Source organism: Zalophus californianus, chromosome 8 (genome assembly GCF_009762305.2).
Source record: "Zalophus californianus isolate mZalCal1 chromosome 8, mZalCal1.pri.v2, whole genome shotgun sequence".
NCBI lineage: Eukaryota > Metazoa > Chordata > Mammalia > Carnivora > Otariidae > Zalophus > Zalophus californianus.
The window spans coordinates 20727831-20748025 of NC_045602.1; the positions used below are offsets into that span (position 1 = coordinate 20727831).

The 20195-nt window shown below is 54.8% G+C and overlaps 1 protein-coding gene across 7 annotated transcripts in view; it reads right to left on the reverse strand.

The window, feature by feature from the left end:
- Nucleotides 1-20195, reverse strand: part of DNMT3A (DNA methyltransferase 3 alpha) — a 102229-nt gene that overhangs the window by 75078 nt on the left and 6956 nt on the right. For 5 of the 7 annotated variants that reach the window (XR_004820239.1, XR_004820240.1, XM_035728771.1 and 2 more), the window contains exon 2: nucleotides 1010-1244. Coding sequence is in view for 5 of the 7 variants with exons in the window: in XM_035728771.1 (XP_035584664.1) it covers nucleotides 1010-1072 (63 nt within the window). In the remaining 2 variants the exon portion in view is untranslated. Of the gene's footprint in view, nucleotides 1-1009; nucleotides 1245-1384; nucleotides 1581-1760; nucleotides 2204-20195 lie in introns of those variants that run through there. The other 2 variants (XM_035728772.1, XM_035728770.1) reach the window with 2 other exon arrangements.

Consider the following 20195-nt stretch of genomic DNA (forward strand, 5'->3'; position numbering starts at 1 on the left):
GAAGGACAAACTATACCTCCTACCGAGCATCACCACCCCTCCCTCCTGCTCAGGAAAAGGGGAACAGGCAGAGGGAACCGTGCGGACCAAGGCACAGCAGACAGGATACCCCAGAAAGGCCCGTGGCTGGTACAGCTTCCCCAGAAAGGTGGTGGTGGGGTTTATCATCTCACTGCCAGAGAGCGAAAATAGAGCCCAATTGTTAGGGGTTCAGGGCGGCTTTCCTGTGGGTGGACACAGCTTGGTGAGGTCCCAAGGCAGCCTGTCGGGCCCGAGCTGGGGTCCCTGCGCGGCTGCTGGGATCTCCTCTGATTCAGGCCCATCCTGGAGTTCAGCAGAGGGTGATGAGGTCACCCCGCAGGGGGCTCTGAGAACAAGGGCGTCATTGGCTCCGTGGTCAGAAGTGACACTCAGAGCCCGGGGTAGGGGTGAGGGGCAGGAAATCACCATCTCCAGGATGACTGGTGTCACCGTGTGCCTGGCGCTCTGAGAGGGGGAGCCCTCACGTGGCCTCCTATCTACTGGGCCTCCCCGAACTTGTCTTTGGCCTCCCAGAGCTACCGAATACCCTGGGGAATAGCTAAGACAGGTCAAGTGACCCAGCTGAGAACACAGAGCTGGTAGAGGCGAATCCAGAAAGGAATCTGGGTTTGGGGACACTCTGCCAGGCTGCCCCCCGAGCCTGGGTCTACTCTGCCCTCTGTAGACCCCTGGGTCTACAGACCCAGGGCTTGAAGCTCTGCTCAAACACCAGGGGAGTTAAAAAGCCTGGGTCCTGGAGCCTGATTGCGTGCTTCAAATTCCCGCCATACCCCCAAGACCGAACCTCTACAAGCCATGGCCCCAACAGGGACATCAGCCCTCCCCGCCGCCCAGCGTGAAGACCGAGCTGCGCGGTCCAGCGCTCAGCACACCAGAGCTCTCATTACTTGGGGACGGGCCCTCCCCCTTCCCCTCCCCAGGCTGGGGCCGGGGGTCCCGGGGGTCCCGGGCAGAGCCAACCGCTCACCTTGCGGTCCTCCTCCCGCTCCGGAGCGGAGCTGCTGGTGTCCCCGGGGCCGCTGGAGGGCATCGCGGGCAGCTGGGCGGTGGGAGGCAGGCTGGGGCTGCGTGGGGCTGGGGGGCTGCTGGGCTTTGGGGAAGGAATTATCGTGGTCTTTGTAAGCAAGAGTTAGAACTTAGACATAGATCCCGGTGAAACTCGGACTCCGGCTGCCTGCGGTGTGGGCTTCCAGTGGCTCCACCTGTGGGGGGAAGACAAGAGGGGTCAGCAGGGCAGGGCACCCCCAGTCCGGGCCCCACCTGACACCCCCCCTCCCCTCAGCCCCCCCACGCTGCCCCGTGAGGCCTGTTCCTCCGACCCCACTCCTCTTCCCAGGCTCACCGGCAGCTCCGGCCAGCCCAGCCCGCCAGAGAGCGGGGGGGAAACCGAGGCCGACTCAGGGCCGCCTCCTGCCTCCGAGGTGGCAACAGTCTCCCGGGGCCTCCGGGTTGCTGTGGCACCGTGGGAGCCTCTTCTGGGCCTTCCAACTGCCTCCTGCCTCCTCCCTTCTCTTCATTCACTTCTGTTCTCTCCTTTGAAAGCTTCCTGCACCCTCCCTCCCACCCAGCCACCCCCTGGGAAATCCCAGAGGTCCCCAGCCCTGCTACATTTTCCTTCTAACCTGTCCTCCCCTCACGCCCCCACCCCCACCCCGCTCCCACCACGTGGAGGAAGTGAGCTGCAGTCACAGGATGTAGTGAAATGAATGTCACCTCACTTTAGGACCAGCGCCTGGGCCCCGAGAAAGCTGAGGTTGAACTCGGGCTGCGGCCAGGCCGAAGGCCTAGGTCCGCCGGGCCGTTGGGAGGATGTCCTGGCGGGCAGAGGCCACAGCCAAGGCCGCGCTGAGGGCGGACCGGGGGCTGCTCTCCCCGCCACCCCGCGAACCGGCCCCATTTGCCTCGGGAAACTGGGGGGCTTGAGGGGGCCCTCCGCACCCACACGGCTTTATTTTAGGGGCTTTTCATCTTCCCTGCTTCAGGTGTGGGCCTTAAGCCAGTAAAATAACAAAGCCCCTGACGCAGGCCTCAGCTAGGGGTGGGGGTGTTGCAGATTCAACTCCCTCCGCTCAGAGACACCGAGTTCTCCGGCTCCCCACCCCCCAGGAGGAAACACGGGCCAAGCCCCCGCCTCCAGTGCACCCGCCTGCAGGGAGGGGATTGGCGGGAGAAGGAAAGTGGGAGGCAGCTGGATCTGGGCCCACCCACACCCTTCCCCTTCCAGTTCCCGTTCTGCTTCCCCGGCTTCCCCTCCCTCTTGGGCTTCTTCTCCCATCCCCCTCCAGCCAAGGCTCCCTGGAAAACCAGGCACTGGAGAAAGCACAGGCTTGGGTCTCCCACGGGCGCAGCCCCTTCCCCCGGGACGGGCGCTTCGCTGGGAGGTGGGCTCTGCCGCGGGTGTGGAGGGGGAGGCTGGAGCTGGGAGCAGCCTCCTTAGGGCCAGGACAGGAGGGGCTTCAAGTTAAAAACCTCACCGGGCTGAAAGTGCTCCAAGCCCCACAGGTGAGCGCCCTAAGGAAACTCCAGGTGCAATGCGCACTGCTAAGCTCAGCACCAGACTGGGCCCCGGGCACGGTTGCTGCTCCAATACACGCGTGCGTGTACAGCAGTAGAGAGTGTTGCTTCATGTGTCAGACGCGGTGCTAAGCACGTGACAGGCCGGCCTGCCCGCCTGCCTTCGGGCAGCTACTATTGCTATTACCATCCCTCGTTTACAGTGAACCTCAGGCTCAAAAAGATTAGGATTTATCCATCTTCCAGAGTCAAAGCAGAGGCTTGAATCCAGATCTCTCTCACTAAAGCTCTGAGGGCGGTCTCTGTGAAGCTTTGTCCCCCAGCTTACACCACCGCCCAGAAACAACTCCCGAGAGTCCATTGCAGAACTGGTCCAACCCAGAACTCCACGAGGCTTCCCTCCATTATCAGCCAGCGATTCCCGCTTCAAACCCACACACCGGTTTGTTAGCACAAACATATCCAATGACCCCCGCCCACAGCAAAACCTTCAAAAGGATGCGGAAGCTAAGAGAGGCAGAGTCTGGTTGGAAAGAACATTGAACCTGGAGTCAGCAGATGTGGGTTCTAGTCCTGCCCGGGGCTGCCCCCCTCAGCTTCCTCATCCATGAAATGGGAAAGTTGGCCTACATGATCTACAAGGCGTCTTCTAGCCCTGCCCTGCCAAGCGGTTGGAGGCGCCAAGGGCAAAGGGGAGAAGCAGCCAAGGCTGGGACACCTTCGGGAGCCCCAGAGCCCCAGCATGGAGTCCATGAAGACCCAGGCACAAAGTAAAGGCAGATAACCTTCTGCCAGATGTTTGTCTCAGCACTGCCCTGGGGCCTAGAAATATCCAGGGAACTTCTGTGAGAAAACAAAACAAAACAAAACAAAACACACTTTCAGAGAACCTCTCTCTAATTGCCAGTGAGAAGAGGAAGGAAGTAGGAGGGAAAAGCAGAACATCACAAGGCATGACCCTGAGGACAGACACCCCGGAAAGGAAGGGAAATGCTCTTTCCTTCTCCCCTTCCTCCACACATGCCCCTGATATCTGAGCTGATGCGCTAGCCTCACAGCAAACTCAGCTGACCTGGGTCAGTCTATAGGTTCCTTTGTGTTCCTCAGTGGAACAGACCTGTCAGAAAGTGTTCCTCAGAGTCCCCCGGCATCATCTAAAACCACCCAGCATATGGCTAGGCAGGCCATGTGCTGCACAACGCCGGGGGGGGGGGGGGCTGTGGTGGCTATGGTCCAGGACTCGACACAGCGCTTCCCACCTGGCCTTAGAAGCTTCCTTCTCTCAAGCAGCCCTCCTGAGGGGAGGGACCTGCCCCGAGGCCCACGGTCCCAACACAGCAGCCTGTGTCCACCATGACGGTCCTTGGCCAAGCATGGTTCTACTGCTCCTGGCACCGAAGCATCTGCCTCACCCACGCCAAGGGCTGCACCACAAGAACCACCACCAAAGAAAAACCCATGCCAAGAACCCTACCACCATGACAGGCAGCTTTTATTTCCTCCCTTATACTTCTAATGGCCACAGGGGCCGTAAATAATGTTTCTAACAATAACTTCCACAAATGTTTAAGGAATCCCGTCATAAAAAGGTCTTGGTATCACAACTGACACGCTCACCGTTATTACCACTCCAGTTACAAAACCGTTGTGGAAAAAGGACTGGGATTTTGAATATGCACACCCAGTTTCACTACCTCCTAAATCCAACTTAGTAGAACACTTTTTTAAAGACATAGCCACACGAGGGGGCCGAACAAAGAGGACACACCACCAACACAATTTTGGGGTCTGGACAGCAGACTTGTGATGGCCAGATTTCAGACAAAACTGCTTTCAAATCAAAATCAAATCAAAACAAACCTAATTTATAACAAGAATCCTTAAAAGACACTAGAGGCAATAGCGCCCGGTACCTCCCGGGCCAGGGGTGGAGAGGACCCATGTGTGAAAATAAAGCGGACTGAATGAAAGAAGGAAAAGCCCTAGACCCCCTCCCCCGGAAGTCGGAAGGTTTACTCTCTGGGGAGCACAAAACACAGGGTCTTTGCACAGAGTTGACTGGAGCAGTTGAGAGCAATGGTAATAGAGCAAAATCAAGGAGATGAAGGTTATTCTAAATGCTGATGTTGAGTGCCCCCAGCTCTTCCCCCACTGGCTCCTCGAACCCTGGCAGCTAGACCCTCGCCTTCTTCTCTGGAGCATCTTACCGGTCCGAGAGGAAAGGCCTACGGACAGAGATGCTGCCCCCAGAACCCAAATGGTGTCCAAACGGTTTGTGTGGGCTAACCAGTATGGATCTGCCAGGAAACAAGCCCCACCATCATGCAGAGAACTCCCAGTCCCCTCTCCTGAATCCTGTACAGGACAACCATGGACCAGTAGACGTCTGAGGGAGGCCTCTGACTTGGAAAATAGAAAGGAGGACAAATAAGCCAAACCAAACCAAAATAAAACTTGGAAAAGACACACTTGGTGCACAGAGAAGATACTACGTTCATGAAACAAGGACGCGTGGTGCTATTTAAAAAGAGCATTCAGAGAACAAAAAAGACCTGTAGAAATACAAACCATGCTAGTAAAGATGCAAAGTTCAACGCAAAGGGTACCTTAAAAAGAAAAACGAAAAATTGGGAGAGGATGGAAAAGAGAGAGAACTGGTCCAGAAGTTTCCACATCTGAAAAGCAGGAGTTACAGAAAATAAAAGAAACGGGGGAGAACATTGCCGATGAAAGAGTAGAAGAGAATCTCCCAGAACTGAAAGACACGAGTGGCCCAGTGGAAAAGGCCCACTGCATGTCAGCACAACGGAGGAAAGCAGACCCACAACAAGGCACGTCACTGTGAAATTTCAGAACACCGGCACAAACAGCAGATCCTACGGACCTGCACAGAGGGAGGAAAAAGTGACCTACTGAGGTTCAGGAATCAGAATGGCTTCAAACTGCTCAACGTCAATGTGGAAAGCAAGAAGACAAAGAACCGATACCTTCGGAATTCTTAAAATAATTCTCCCACTAGAGTTCTTTACACAGCCTAATCATCAATTAAGTGCAATGGTAGAATAAAGATATTTTCAGACACTCCTTTCTCAGGGATGGCGAGCAGATGTCCTCTAAGACACCCAAGACAGAGGAAGGGATTCTCCAGGATTAAGGTGAAAAGAGGTCAGATGAAGCCATAGGGGGCCACTGTTCAGATCTAAGCAGAGTGACTCAAGACTCGGGCCTGCTGAGTGCCGTGGTCTCCATGCCCGTGACCACCGAACCGTCTTCTCAATCCGACAAAACCACAGGTGTCCCTCCCTGTCTGCAGTCTGCCATCCAAACTCAGGAACTGAACCGGCTCGGAACCTGTCCTGGACGATGTGCTCCCGGAGCGGGAGTAAGCCAAACAAGAGGAAGACACGAGATCCAGAAAACAGGAACTCCAACCAGAAAGAAGGCAAAGGGAATGCCAAGGAGGCCCACAAAAGGAAGTCCCAGAATGGCCGCTCCGACGTGTCACACACCCAGACGGCAGAAACTGGAGAACTGGAACTGAAACATGTCATACTTGATGTGACTGCCCTTGCAGAGAGCCCCGCCACCAGCTGTGAGAAGGTGAGGCAACAATCAGCAGAAGGTACAGAGAGAAAATAAGGCAGCTGACACCACAAGGTCATTATTAACTTCCGGGGAAAAAAATAAAGGAAACTCTTGCAGGATACTATAAGGCCTGGCTGTGAACACAGTTGCATTCGTTGATTTAACAAAGACGTGTGTGTCTGTATCCACACATATGTAATGCATGTGGATGTGTGTATATATGCATATATACATAGAAACTTCCTGCTATTGCTGTTATAAATTACCACAAAATTAAGGGCTTAAAACAACACAAATTTGCTCTGTTGCCGTTCTGGGAGTCAGAGGTTCCAAATGGTTCGTGTCACCAGGCTACCCATCAAGGTGCTGGCGGGGCTGCATTCTTTTCTGGAGGCTCTAGGGAGAATCCATTCCCTTGACTCTTTCAGCTCCTAAGGCTGCTCACATGCCCTGGCTCCTGGCCCCTCCCATCCCCGGAGCCAGCAATGGCCATGACTCTGCCTCTGCTCCCACCCTCGCTCCCCTGCTTCTCCTGCTTCTGCTGTCCATTTCTAAGGCCCCTTGTGATGACAGTGGGCCCACCCACAGAGTGCAGGATAACCTCCCCACCTCAAGATCTTCAACTGCAAAGTCCCTCTTGCCACATAAGGGTAACATATTGACAGGTTCGGGGGCTGAGGATGTGTCGTCTTGGGGGCCGGGGCATTATAGGGCCTACAACACTCGTCTACACGCAAATATCCACATGCGCATAAAACATTTTTGAAAGAACACTGGCAGGGTGACGTTAATAGCGTGCCCACCCCAAGAACTATGTAGGAGTGGAAAGGGTGGCCACGCAGGAGAGCTACGTTCTTATTTACTAAATAAGAAATCAATGGGAAATGTCTAAAATGGAAGAGTCAAAAATAGGCACATTCCTCAGAAACGTGAGATGTAAAGTTGCTAGAAGAAACAGCTCGAAGGGGTGGCCTCTGAGAAGAGGAAGAGGGTGGGAGCCTGTTTCTGGTGAAGAGATGCTGGTACTGCCTTCTTAAATGATATGCATGTACTACTGTGAGGAAATTAAAAAAGGAATTTTACAGAGACAGAATGGGGATGGGAAGGAGATCTTACCGCCCCACTGCAACCATTGGTTGGGTTTGGCTTCCATCCTCCTCTCTGAGCGCAGCTCAGCCCTTCCACCTCTGTTGCTTTATGAAACCATCACATCCCACAGCATAACCATGACCAGCTAGCTGCTCACACCCACACAGAGTTCCATCGCCAGCTACAGACGTGGTACCTCCTTCCCCGCCCCCCCACCCCACCCCTTCCCACACGTTTAATGTCTCCCAGTACATCACTTGCACCCGGCGCGGCCCAGGCACCGAGGGCCTGCTGCACCTCCCAAACTGCATCTGTGCCTGCCATGGCTGCCTACATGCCTAACCACGGCGCTGGCTCACTCAACAGCCCACCTCAGCCGGAGACCCACGGTGCAGCCATCCCCGCCACGTCACCTCTCGCCCCCGCCCCGCCCCCACCACATGGTCCCCCCCCCCCACTCCACGCCATTCCCGCCTTCCTCCCGAAGCCCAACCTCATCAGCCCCTCCCCCGCGGGTCATCCCAAATCTCCCCTCCAAGTCTGCCCCAGCCAGCACTGACACCGTCAGTCACCCCATGGTGTCACCTCAACAGGGGCCTGCACAGAAGTCTTTTCTCTTCCAGAAGCAAAACCAGCATTGCCCCAAACCTAAATCCTTGCTCCATCAAGAACGATCCTAATGCCATCGCCATAAGAGTCCCTTGGACTCCATCTCAAGCCCTGGATCTGCACTGCTGAAAAACGTCTGACCATCTCTGTAGCAGGCCCTCCTTCCCCCCTCCACCTGAAGTCTGCTTTTCTGCTCGTGGACTTTGCTTGTTTCCAGCTATCTAGCGGCCTTCCCCTCCCCACCAGCTGGAGTGGGGTGTCTCTGCGCTGACCCCGCCCCTCAACCCGGGAGAGTGGGCACGTGACCAGGCAGGGCCAATCAGACGCCTCCCGGGCCCGAGGGGGTGCAATGGAAAGATGCTACTGGGTAGGATGTGAGTCAGGAGCGGCTGCCTGCGGGGGAGGGCTTGCCCGACAACAAAGGGCTGAAGATAGACGGATGGCAAACTGTGGTCATTGTCTGGGTCCCCGAATCTCTCTGTACCCGGAGGCAGGGCATCTCTGAACCTCCCCGTCATGGGAGCCTTTCTGTTCTTGGGTATGAGTGAGTCTGCGCCCGCCCTGCGGCTGACAGTCCTGACTCATATGCCAATGTCAGCCTCCTAAAGAGCTTCTTCCTGCGGGGGTTCAAATCCTGACCTGCTTACTCTAACAGCTGTGTGACCTGGGGCAGAACCGTGGCCCACAGCCTCAGTTTACTCAGCTGTAAAACGGCGGTAAATGACAGGAGCCACTTCACGGGGCTGTCGTGAGAATCTAAATGAAATGCATTGAACGCGCTTACAAGGGTGCCTGGCACGAAGAAAATACGCAATACATTTCAACAACTGTTAGTCCCTGACTAATCCAGCCCACAGTTTTCTCTCCTTTTCTTGAAATCCCCCGAGTGCCTGTGAGCGTACATCGCTCAAACAGGAGCTTGTACTTAGGAAGCTCCCACGATGTTCCAGCCCCTGTGAATAAAGCTTTACAATTTCAACATCTCGTTCATCCTTACGCCTCACTCCGACCTTTTGAAGCGGGGGCCATTTTCCCCCCATTTTCCAGATGAGAAAAGTGAAGTATAGGGAGGTTAACAAAGCTGCCCAAGGTCATGATTAAACGGTGGGGCCAGATTCAAGTCCAGGTCTGTCCTACCCTGAAGTCCAGAGCTTTCCCCTCCATCATGTTCTCTTAAAATTAACATGTGACTGTTACAGACATATTAACTTTGGGCACAGATTGGTCCAAAAGCAAAGTTTCCAGTTAGCCTCCCTTTCCTGGTCAGGCCTGTCTGCAGAGGGGACAGGGGTAGGGATGGTGGTAAGCAATGCAACCTTCTAATCATGGTATTCAGTGCCCGGCCCAATGTGGCCATCATTCATTTGGCTATTTGCTGAGTACCCACCATGTGCCAGGCCCTCGCTAAGAGACATGCCCTGTCCCATTTCAGCCTCACAACAATCCTGTGAAGTTTATGAAGCACGTTCTCTTGTTATTCCCATCTTATAGGAGGAGAACCTGAAGCCAAAAGAGGTTTATTCCCTCTATGCTAAGCATAGACCCCAGATCAGCTATCTATGCCCCTGAGGTGACACCAGCCCACAGATAACAGCTGCATAGCCGAGTTTCCCCCTTGAGCTTGGGAGGAGGAGCAAATGACTCCTGTAGATGACAGAAGGCAAGAGAGTAATCTTGTGCCCCATGCCACCCAGGGTGGTGATAAGCTCCAGGGCTGGTAAGCTGGGGGCCAGCAGAAGGCTGAGGGGAGCGATCAGGACTTCCTAGACAGAGATGTCTAACTGCCAAGTCTCCCCCCCCACCACCACCACCACCACAGCCTCTCTCGGTCACAAGACTGGGCTGAATGTGTGTGGGGAGGGATGAGTATCTCTCCTTTGGACTGCTCGTTCTCTCTCAACATGAGTGAGATGCACATCATCATACCATTACTCTGGCTTCCAGAAACGTCTCTCCCATCCAAACCACCAGCTGCACATAGAATACCCAAAGCCACTGGCAACAGGCCAACAGTCCTGCCATCCTGTTGCCACTTCAAAGCCCATCTGTCTGGCTCTGGAGTCACAACAAGATGACTTGTGGTTCTCACACCACCCTCGAGGCCAGGGCACCACCAGTGTGTGAGCACTTATGATCACCCCAAACCTGCTGCCATGTTATCGGCCACACTAGCGGAGATGAGGTGAATCAGACTCCTCTGCTCATACTAATGGTTACCATGACACAGCCCCAAAAGCAAGGAGGGAAAAAAAAAAAAAGATTTATACCCAAAATAGATGCTGGTAAGGAGCTGAAGTTGTCCTTGGGCATTGAAAAGAGACAGCACAGACTTCCAGAAAGGAGCATGCAATTCTGAGCATGACAAGTCAGGAGATGCCCTGTCGGGAGCCACGCATGCTGCAGCAGCCAAATGGGCGTCCCACGCCCTCGGGGTCAGGGACCAGGCTGAGGGTCCATGTGAGAATCAGCCATGTGAACCCTGGCAGGGCCTGCTGTCTGGGGCGGCCGTGAGCATGGGTCGGATTCTGTCCTCCCCTCCCCTGGAGGTGGCCCGTGGTCCACACCTGTCAGCTCCACACCGTCGGCCCCTGCATCCAGTTCCCCACCCCATGTCTCTGAAACCCTCTAGGAGTGCTGAACGTCATGATCCCCACCACCATGGTTCCTCTGGAAGGCAAGTCAACAGCCTGGCTTTTTTGGATCCCTATGCCACTGAACCAACAGACAGAAAAAGGAGTTACCCCATTGGCTTGGGTGATCGATGCTGGTTACCAAAGAGAAATTGGGTTGCTGGTTCACAACAGAGGCAAGGAAGACCATGTCTGAAATCCAGAGGATTCTCTCAGTTACCTCTTAGAACTTCCATGCCCCAAAGTTAAGGTTAAGGGAAAACTTCAGTAACAGTGACAACAACAAAGAAGACAGGACAACCGGAGATTCGGATCCTTCGAGAATCTAGGTTTAGGTCACTCCACCAGGTAAAAGAAGGCTGGCCTGCTGAGAGTCCAGCTGAGCGCAGAGGAAATGTAGGGTGGGCAATGGGAAAAAGGAGCCAGACAGCAGATGTGGCCTTACAAACAAATATAGAAATGAGAACTGTAGTAGTTTTGCATATTTTCTATTTACTTGATATATATACATGTTTATTTGTACATGGTAACTGTTTTCTTGTTTTCCCTCCTTCTTCCCATTATTTCATACACCAGTTATTGGAAGTTAACTTTATAATTTAGTCTTTTTTTTTTTTAAGGGCTCACACTCATGACCCCGAGATCAAGAGTTGCAGGTGCAGAGGGCCTGGGGGGTGCAATTGGATAAGCATCCGACTCGTGGTTTTGGATCAGGTTGTGATCTCAGGGTTGGGGATCAGGCCCCGCATCGGGCTCTGTGCTCAGCACAGAGTCTGCTTGGGATTCTCTCTCCTTCTCCCTCTCCCTCTGCCCCTCCTGCTCGTGCTCTCTCTGTCAAATAAATAAATAAATCTTTAAAAAAAAAAAAAAAGAGTCGCATGCTCCACCGACTGAGCCAGCCAGGCGCCCCTATAATTTAGTCTTTAGGTAAGAGAATAGTCAATGGGACTGTGACTGAATTTGAGAAGTTATTCATGTAGACAGTGGCTGATACAATGATTGGTGGGACTCTTCATCTGGGGAAAAGGGTGAGAACCTCAGTGAGAAAAATAGCTGTGTCTTGCTAGGTCGAAATATAGCTTATTTGGTAGTTGTCGGGGGGCCCAAATGTGCGTGAAAGGTGTAAATGGGACTGTGCAGCCAAAGGAGTAGACGGTGCCAGTTATCGATTTATTCATCCTTCATTTCCTGCTCAGTGAAAATGGAGCTAGGCCCTTGAAATATTTCTCCTTGGCCAGCAGGCCCGGCGTTAGACTCTGCCAGCAGAGGGTGATGGAGAGACACTGAAGAAAAGGGAGTCGTCTTCCCTAGACCCAGTGTGCTCTCCCTGAGGTTTCCAGCACCATACACAACTCCTCCAGCAGCCAGATCCCGCTGCCCCTGTGGCTCCCCTACACCCAGTCCTGCCCCCAGTCATGCCCCGTCCAGCACCAGGCTCCTGCAGGGAAGGGGCTCCTGCAGGGAGGGGGCTCCTGCAGGGCCTGGCCTCTGCTGTGTGTGACCGCCAGCAGCTTCACCCAACACTCCCCTTGAGGGGGGTTTAGTGGCAACCGTAACCTCCAGCAAGATATTTCCTCATGCACAGCTTTCCTTGGGACCCAAAGGATGGGCTTCCAGTGAGTTCTAGGGGGTAGGTTTCCAGCAAGGGTCTCAGCCCTGGGGGGCCTCTTCCCCTTAGTGGCTGGTCTCAAATGTGCTATTTCTAGATTCTCTGCCATTCGTTTTACTGCTCACTAGCCAATCTCTCATTACTCCCATCCCCTGTTGTAGTTAATAAGTCTCGATGGTGAACTTTTCCTGTTCAAATCACTATGCGGTTTCTGTCTTCTGAATGGACTCTGACTGATACGGTCACCCACAGCCTCAAAGGGCCATTTTCCAACCTCTCAGTCCTTGAGTTCAATTCAGCATCCGTGCCAGCCAACCATTACCCTGCTTCCGGCACGTCAATCATCTACTGAGCGCCACTGCTGAGCCCCGAGACACCCCTGCTTCTGCAAGTTCACAGGGCAGGGGATTCTCTGGCTCTCTCCCCCGTCCATGCCTCCACCTGGCTCCATGCCCTGGACTCTCCCACCCCGTGGGCCCCTCTGCTCTGTCTCTACTCGTGGGCACCCTCACGGGTCCCGCTGGACCTTCAGCCACCCTCTAACTTCCCCCCTGCTGAGACACTCAGGCTTCGGAGTCCACTTTCCAAACATCTCCACCTGGCTGATTAGCAGTCAACTAAAATCCTACTCTTCTAGAACCAGATGCCTCCTGTTTCCTCTGGCTTCTCTCCGTCTGTGGAAGTGGCAGCACCCTCCCCTCAACTGCTGAAGTCCCAAACCCCGAAGAGAACTGAGACCCCCCTTCCCCCGCCTGATCTTCAGGCCTCCATCCCCACCTCGGCCTTGGTGGTTATTCTGCAGTGGGGCTCCCTGCCTCTCGTACCTCGACCTCCCACCCCAGCCACTCAGTGAAGATTTTCCACACATGGCTTCCTCGGTCAAAACTTATGATGCCTGATGAAAATGGTCTAAAATTGATTGCAGTGACGGTGGCACAACTCTGTGGGTGTACCAAAAACCATTGAATTGCACACTTTAAATGAGTGAATTGTATGGTATGTGAATTATATTTCAGTAAAGCTGATATTTAAAAAAACGCATGATGCCAGTGATTTTCACACACAGTAAAATCTAAACTCTGGCCTGGTCTTATGCCGATGGCTCACTGCAGGAACCGCCTCCCCCCCGCCGCTTCCCAGCTGACCCCATCGTTCCAGGACCAGTCACTGTCCCCCAGCTTACATCCTCCGTCCCCACACTTGTAACTCCACTCACACCATTCTCTCCTCTGACAGGGCCCCCTCTCCCCCCTCCCTCAGCACCCCCACTCCCCCTGCTTCTGCTCGACCACCCATCCAAGGGTCTTTAATCAGTTTCTTTTGTGTGGTCATTTTGCTTGCCATGTGTATATGCACATGTCTGCTTTCCCAAACAGATGAGGTCAGAGTTCACGCCTTGCACCTTGCAGGCCCCCCCCGACCGGCCAACAGCCGTCTCCCCCTCCCGCCCCACGCCCTCCTGCCTGTTCCAGGTGACCCTTGAGGCAGAGAGGACTGTGTGAAGTCACTCCCAGGCAGCTGCAACATCGCTATCACAGTGCTGCGGTGCCCAGAGTGACCCCCCACAAGCCCCATTCCAGGGGTCGTTTAGCAGAGTTCCCCGAGGCACTGTGCCAATGGAGCCCCACTTTCGGGGGGCTCTGGGCTCCTGCGTCACCTTTCCCAGGCCAGGGACGTACACCTGCTCCACCAGCCCCCAGATGCCCAGGGAGAAGGGGTTTGTGAGGGTCCCAGGTCAGGGTGTCAGTGAACCACAGGGAGCAAGGGGGGCTGGTCTCCCACAGCCCTCCAGGCACTTGGAGGCTGAGTCCCTAGCTTGCCTGGGACCGCTCTCTCCCCACCATCTCTGCACATGCTTCTTTCGCTCCTCCCAGATCAAGTGACACCAAGCGACCACCCACCTGACGCCCCCCAGGCCAAAACTAAGATGTCCCTCAAAGGGTCCTCAGGGCCTGGGAGCTGCTGTCCTCTCCACCCACTGCTAAATGAACTACCCACTGGTCCCTGGTTTGCTTTCTCCTCACCCTCTGCCCCACCCAAAATCAAACCTTTTGTGGAGGGGGTCAAGGGGAGGAAGAAGAGCGCCAGATTCTGGGCAGCACCTCTCAGAATCACTAACCCCTGGCCCAGCAGCCCGGGTGCCATTCATCCCCCACTTCGGCCCTAGGGAGGCTCAGCCAGTCCCCACCTCAAAGCCCGGCTCTGCCCCTCAGAGACGTGGGCTTGGGTTTCCCAATCTGTACAGTGCAGTAAACAGGAGCCCCTACTTTATAAACCCATTTTAAGGTATGAGAGAATCTGAGTCAACCATTTAGCACAATGCCTGGTACACAGTGGGCACTAAACAAATGTTAAGTCTTTAAAAAAGTATTATGTGATCAATCAGGCCAAAAGGCCAGTGACGTGTCCTTAGGAAACCTAGAACCTAGACTGGCTTCAGACCACACCCACAAGTGGTTCTCGCTCACTGTGGCCTGACTCAGAGTCCCCCCTCGGGGGCTCCAGCCCGAGTCTGCCGCGAATCCCCCAGTCCAAGGCCCCTGGCCACAAGGACAGGTGACCTCTACACCAGAGCCCAGAATCCGTCATCATGGCCATACACACACGCACACACAGATACACACAGACACACATGCGTGTGCGCACAGACACAAGCGTGCGCACGCAAACACACGTACAGACGCTACCCCCGCACACACACAGCCAGTCACAGACACACATACACATATGTAGACAGACACGTAGGTACACACACACACACACACACACACACACACACACACACACACACTCTTCTCCCACTCCAGGCGCCCCCTGCACATGCGTCATACATTTCACCTACGGTCTGGGCCAAAGAGGCATTTGGAAACCAGCTTGGGAACCTCATAACCATTCATAACATTGTTCCGAGAGAAAACACAAAACATTGCCCGATAAACAAACATTTGCAATAGAATTCCTCCAAGAGCTAGGAATTGCCTGTGCTAGAAAACTAACAGAGCAAGAAGAGAAAAACCACATAAACTTAGTTTGCCTCTGCAAAATTAATACCAATTACAAAAACATTTATGGGAACTGCTTACCATTTACACCTAATTACCATGCAGCACAATTATGCATACCATTAAGGGCATGCCAGATTAATTATGCTGTACGTTTCATTTGATTACACCACCACACCCTCAGTCCATATATGCCCAGCTTCCAGAGGGCTGCCCCTCCGACGGGGCACACGCGCAGGTCTGTACAAACCCAGAGAAGCACTGGGTTTCACACTCAAATCGAGAGTGGTCGCCACCCCAACCCCTTGCTCCGTGAGAGACAGCCTGACTCCGGCCCAGGCCTTCCTGCTGACATCACCACCATGGGAGCCCCGGGCTGGGCCGAGAAGCCATCTTCCCAGCAGAGCCTCCTCCAGAAGGCAGAGATGCTTCAAAGGTCTCCCCCTGGGCGTGGCTGCATGCCCCGGGGGGCCAGGATACAGCCAATGGTCACCATGTGTGCCACTCACGAGGAAGCTGGCCTCACAGTCCAGAAAGGGTCACCCCAAGCTCATCTCGCAGACCCCACCAGGGCCCTGCACCCCTTTCCCTGGCTCGCCGAGGCAGCTCCTGGGCAAGGTCCCAGCCATGCTCCGCCCAGGCCGTGCACAGTGCAGAGCCTCTCCCTCCCTTGCCCTCTGCTCTCCACACAGCCGTGGGCAGTTCTGTCCCCCCTTTATTAAGGAGAAAAGGAGCCGACTCTCCTAATTCCCATGTCACCCACTAGATGCTCTTCAAATACACTGGCGTGACCCAGGCCTGAGAGTCCATGGAGCGTGATAAATGGACCTGCCCAGGACAGGGAACTCCTCACAACTGACTGAGGAGACAGGTAGGACAGTCCTCCCAGAGGCAAAGAGCAAGAAGCAGCTCAACCAGCGAGAGAGGGAAAGCCGGGGCACGCGCGCGGGCGCCTCCGCAGCACCAGGCAGGGAACCCGCGCGGCTGAAGGTTAATTCTCAAACACCTGTGAGGCCAGCCGCATAAGGATTCTTCTAAAAGATGGGGGACATGAAAAGTGTGACGAGTGACATAAAATACCCAGGTTTAGTGCAAGAAGCAGTGTTTCAAACAAGCTCACACAAGCCTGTGAGGTCATTTGCAGATGGCAAAACTGAGGCTGAGGAGCACGGCATGATTTGCCCAAGGGTGCGGCTAGGAGGCGGCAGGGCCAAGGTGAGACCCCTGTCTGTCCAGCACTGGGTCTGGGGCCCCTGGCACGATGCCACTCTCTGCCTCTTCTCTCAGTGGTGTTAACCTGGCCCATGTCATTTCTCTAGAAGTTCTCTGGAAATGGCCTTTCCCGTGACATACAGAAGACTCACTTCTATTTTAGAGAAAGTTTTTGTTTGTTTCTTTTACTTGCTTCCCAAAACCCCTGTCCCCAGCTTATCCCCAACTATCTCAGCAGGCCTGCCTCTGAAGGGAGGTGGATGCCAACTTTGCAATCACATACTGTTCTCAAAGGGTGACAGGACTCACCTGGGGTCCTGCAGCCAGGGAGCCCAGGGACAGAGTCTAGGCCTTGAGCCTCATCTTTTTTTTTTTTTTTAAGGATTTTATTTATTTATCCGAGATAGCGAGCAAGAGAGAGCATGAGCAGGGGGAGGGGCAGAGGCAGAAGCAGACTCCCCGCTGAGCAGGGAGCCCAGGATCACGACCTGAGCCTAAGGCAGGCAGGCACTTAACCTTAACTACTGAGATACCCAGGCGCCCCGAGGCTCATCTTCTGAGGGGGCTCCTGAGACGTACAAGCCCCTGCTCAGGGCCCCAAACATCAGGATCCCCCAGTTACTCCCCTCCTCAAAAATCTACAGGGGTGGCCAAAGTTAATGGAAGAAAATGTGCCTGCCCTTCTAATCCATCATGCTGGACCGGGCCCCACACTGGGCCCCCCAACTCCAGTCCCTTCCCCCACGTGAAGCACCCCCCCAGGGCTCTCCCAGCCTACCCCCACCTGTGCCTCTCCGCAGCTGCCACCTGCACCCACGCCGCTGGCCAGGTGACATGGCCCAGCCGTTCCTGGTAGCTCTGCTCAGCTCTGCTCCCGGAACGCCTCACAAAGTGCCCCGCCTCCGCGCCCACACTGCTACTCTCCCCTTCTGCCCAGGCTCCCCCTGCCCCCAGCCTCTCCTCCGATCTCTCTGCCCAGAGGCCCCTGGGGGCTCTCTCAGGTATAAATGCGGGCACGTTACTCCAAGCCCGACATCTCAGCGGGCTACATCCCAGCCTTCCACGGCCCAGCTCCAGCCCCGCCCTCCGGCCCCACGGCCCACCACCCCTCATATCCCATCAGGTCAGAAGATGCCCTCGCCCCCCTGGCTCCCTGCTCTCTGCCCTTTGATGCTCTGCCCAAGCATCACGGCTTTAGACCCTTATCGTGAGGAGCACGTCATCATGTTATTGTTGAATCACTATGTGGTATACCTGCAGCTCCTTTAATAGTGTAGGTCAACTAAATTTCAATAAAAAAAAAAAAGCCCTTCCTATTTTCTCTTCCCTCTGAATGAGACACCCCTTCTCTGAGCCCCCGTGTGTCCAGAGCTCTCTCCACCGGCCTGGGTTCTAATAGTCGCCCTGGTCAGATGCACCTCACTGTGCGCTTAGAGGTCGTCTCAGTCCCTTTCATCTTTGTCGCCAGTGCCCGGTGCATAGTAGGTCTCAAGTAAAGGAACAGATGAGCATTATTTGAGGATCTGAAGCAGGGGACCTCTGGACAGAAACCCGAGAGCTGCCAGGCCTGCCAAGGTGGGGCCCTGGCCGCTCGCTCCTGCGGAAAGCCAGCTCTCCTAGAGTCCGGGCTGCGTAGACGGGGTTGACCGAAGAAAACAGAGAAGCAACGGCCCGGCCCCACTGGGCTTCCCAGCTGAGCCTCCAGTACCGGGTGGGCCCTCAGGCCACCACCAGATGGGCAGGGAGCCAGGCACGAGGGGATGGCAATAGGCACCACGTTGTCGCCGGTCATAACCCCACTAGGATCCATCCCTGTGTGCCATCTGCCAGGGCCCGCTGTGGTCGAGACCCTTCCACGCCTCCAGGCCGGAGGGCAGAGCCGGCCCTGCCAGCAGCCCCAGAACCCAGCAGAGAGTCACTGCCTGCTCTGGGCCCAAAGAGACCAGAGGGGAGCGAGAGAGGAGGCCCAGGCCTTAGGGGACCAGCGAGGGCCCCAGTGGGCATGGACTCTAACAAGACTGAAGTTCGTGCATCCAGATGAAAGGCCCAGAGACCAGGCAGCCAGGGCCTGAGACCCACCCGCCCTGAGTCCTCTACAGGGAGGATGACAGACAACATTGGTAGGGTCTGAGGGAGCAACAGGGCCTTCGCTGGGGGTCGTCTTGCCTGGTCCCCACAGAAACCCTCATGCAGCCCTCTCGTGACCCCACGTAAAGAAAAGGAACTCATATCTCCTGGCCACCTACTGTGTGCCGGGACCAGCGCTCGCTGTGTTTCAGACAGTGTGCGTTTGATTCGGGCAACGCGGGGGGAGAGGCGGAGGCTCTTCTCCTGATTGATGCACAGATGCAGAGCCTGTGGCACGAGGACCAGCCCGAGGAGCAGAGGACAGGAACTACAGGCTCCGAGCGCTGAGAGGCGCATCAAGGTCTGCCCGCCGCCCCGGCCTGCCAAGTCTCCGCTGGGCCCAGCTCCTCTGTCCCCTAGCTGCAGGGGCCTCAGGGCGCGGGAAGGGGAGTGGGGCAGAGGGACCTGCTCCGCGCTTGCTTGCATGGTACCATATTTATCTTCCGGCCTTAATCCAGGGGTGGGGCAGAGACAGACAAGGACGCATACCCTTTCTCGTATCATGTTAAATGGGCAGCCTCAGAGGGGAAAGCAAACTCCCAGAGGGCACCCATGTGTAGGGGCTGGCGCTGGGGTGGGGGGGGTTGGAAGGGGAAGGTAGGGGCTGCTGCCAAGCAACAGACAGGAATTTGTAGCTGCCATTTCTCACCTCTCCACCCTGTCCCCTGGGTCACTGCCACCCACTTGTGGGCCTCCCGATCACAGAGCTGGGTGCAGCTTGAGCCCACATGCCAGGTGAGTTCCCCAGAACCCTTTCCATCCCTTTCTGGGGCCTCCTGAAGCCCCATTCTGTCCCTGTGTGCGGCTACCCACACTGGCCCTTCTGTGCCAGGGCTGGGTGGCCTGAGCTCCACCCTGGGACCCGGCCCTGGTTATACCTCCGGTTCCCAGGGAACCATTTGGGCCACAAGAGCCACCAGATCGAAGCCTTCAATGATCTGCTTCCCATCCTAGGTGAACTGAGAGTTCAAGTCGCCATCCTATAAAGCTAACTTGGCCCACTGGCCCTGGCACGGACGGGGATTCGGCCAGCTGCCTACTTTCCACTTGCCCACTTAGCCCCAGCCTTTGCTTAGAGGCCTCCCAGCCTCTGTACCCTTTCTCCCTGCAACCTTTCCAGGAAGGACAGGTACTTGAGTGGCCCCACCCTCTGCTGTCAATCTCCAAGTTCACCTCTTATCCATTATAAAAAAGAGTCATCCTTCCAGCCATAGCATGACTCAAATCTTTTTCATGTTTTTACCCAGAAGCTTTAAAAAGTGTGGTTTTATTTATTTTTGTTGTTATCATTAAGAAAGTAACACATGTGCGTTTACATTTTTTCAAAGATTACAAAGACGTATAAAGTATATAAAGTAAAAAGACAAAGTCTTTGTTGACAGGTCTGCTGTGTATCTTCCCAGAACAACTTTTTCTGTCCATGTATATTTGTATTTATTTTAAAGGATTTTACAAAAACAAGATTACATTCTGCACACTGCTTTTGTGGGTTACCCAACACCATATCGTGGACATTTCACACATCAGAATAGACATGCTTACTAACACATTTCAAAGGCTTGGCTTGGGGGGGTCTAAATAGATTCCCCTTTATCCATAAACGTATTTATCCTTTCAGAATCTCTAAAATTAATCACACAGGACCGTTCCCTCAAGAAGCCCCTTCCCAATTCCCAACAGGTTCCGTTTGCTGAAGTGCTGGAGGATCCCTCCTGCCAGGTACAGGCCTGCGTGCCCTCACCTGCCCCTCTCAGGGTCCTCTGGGGAACCTCTGAG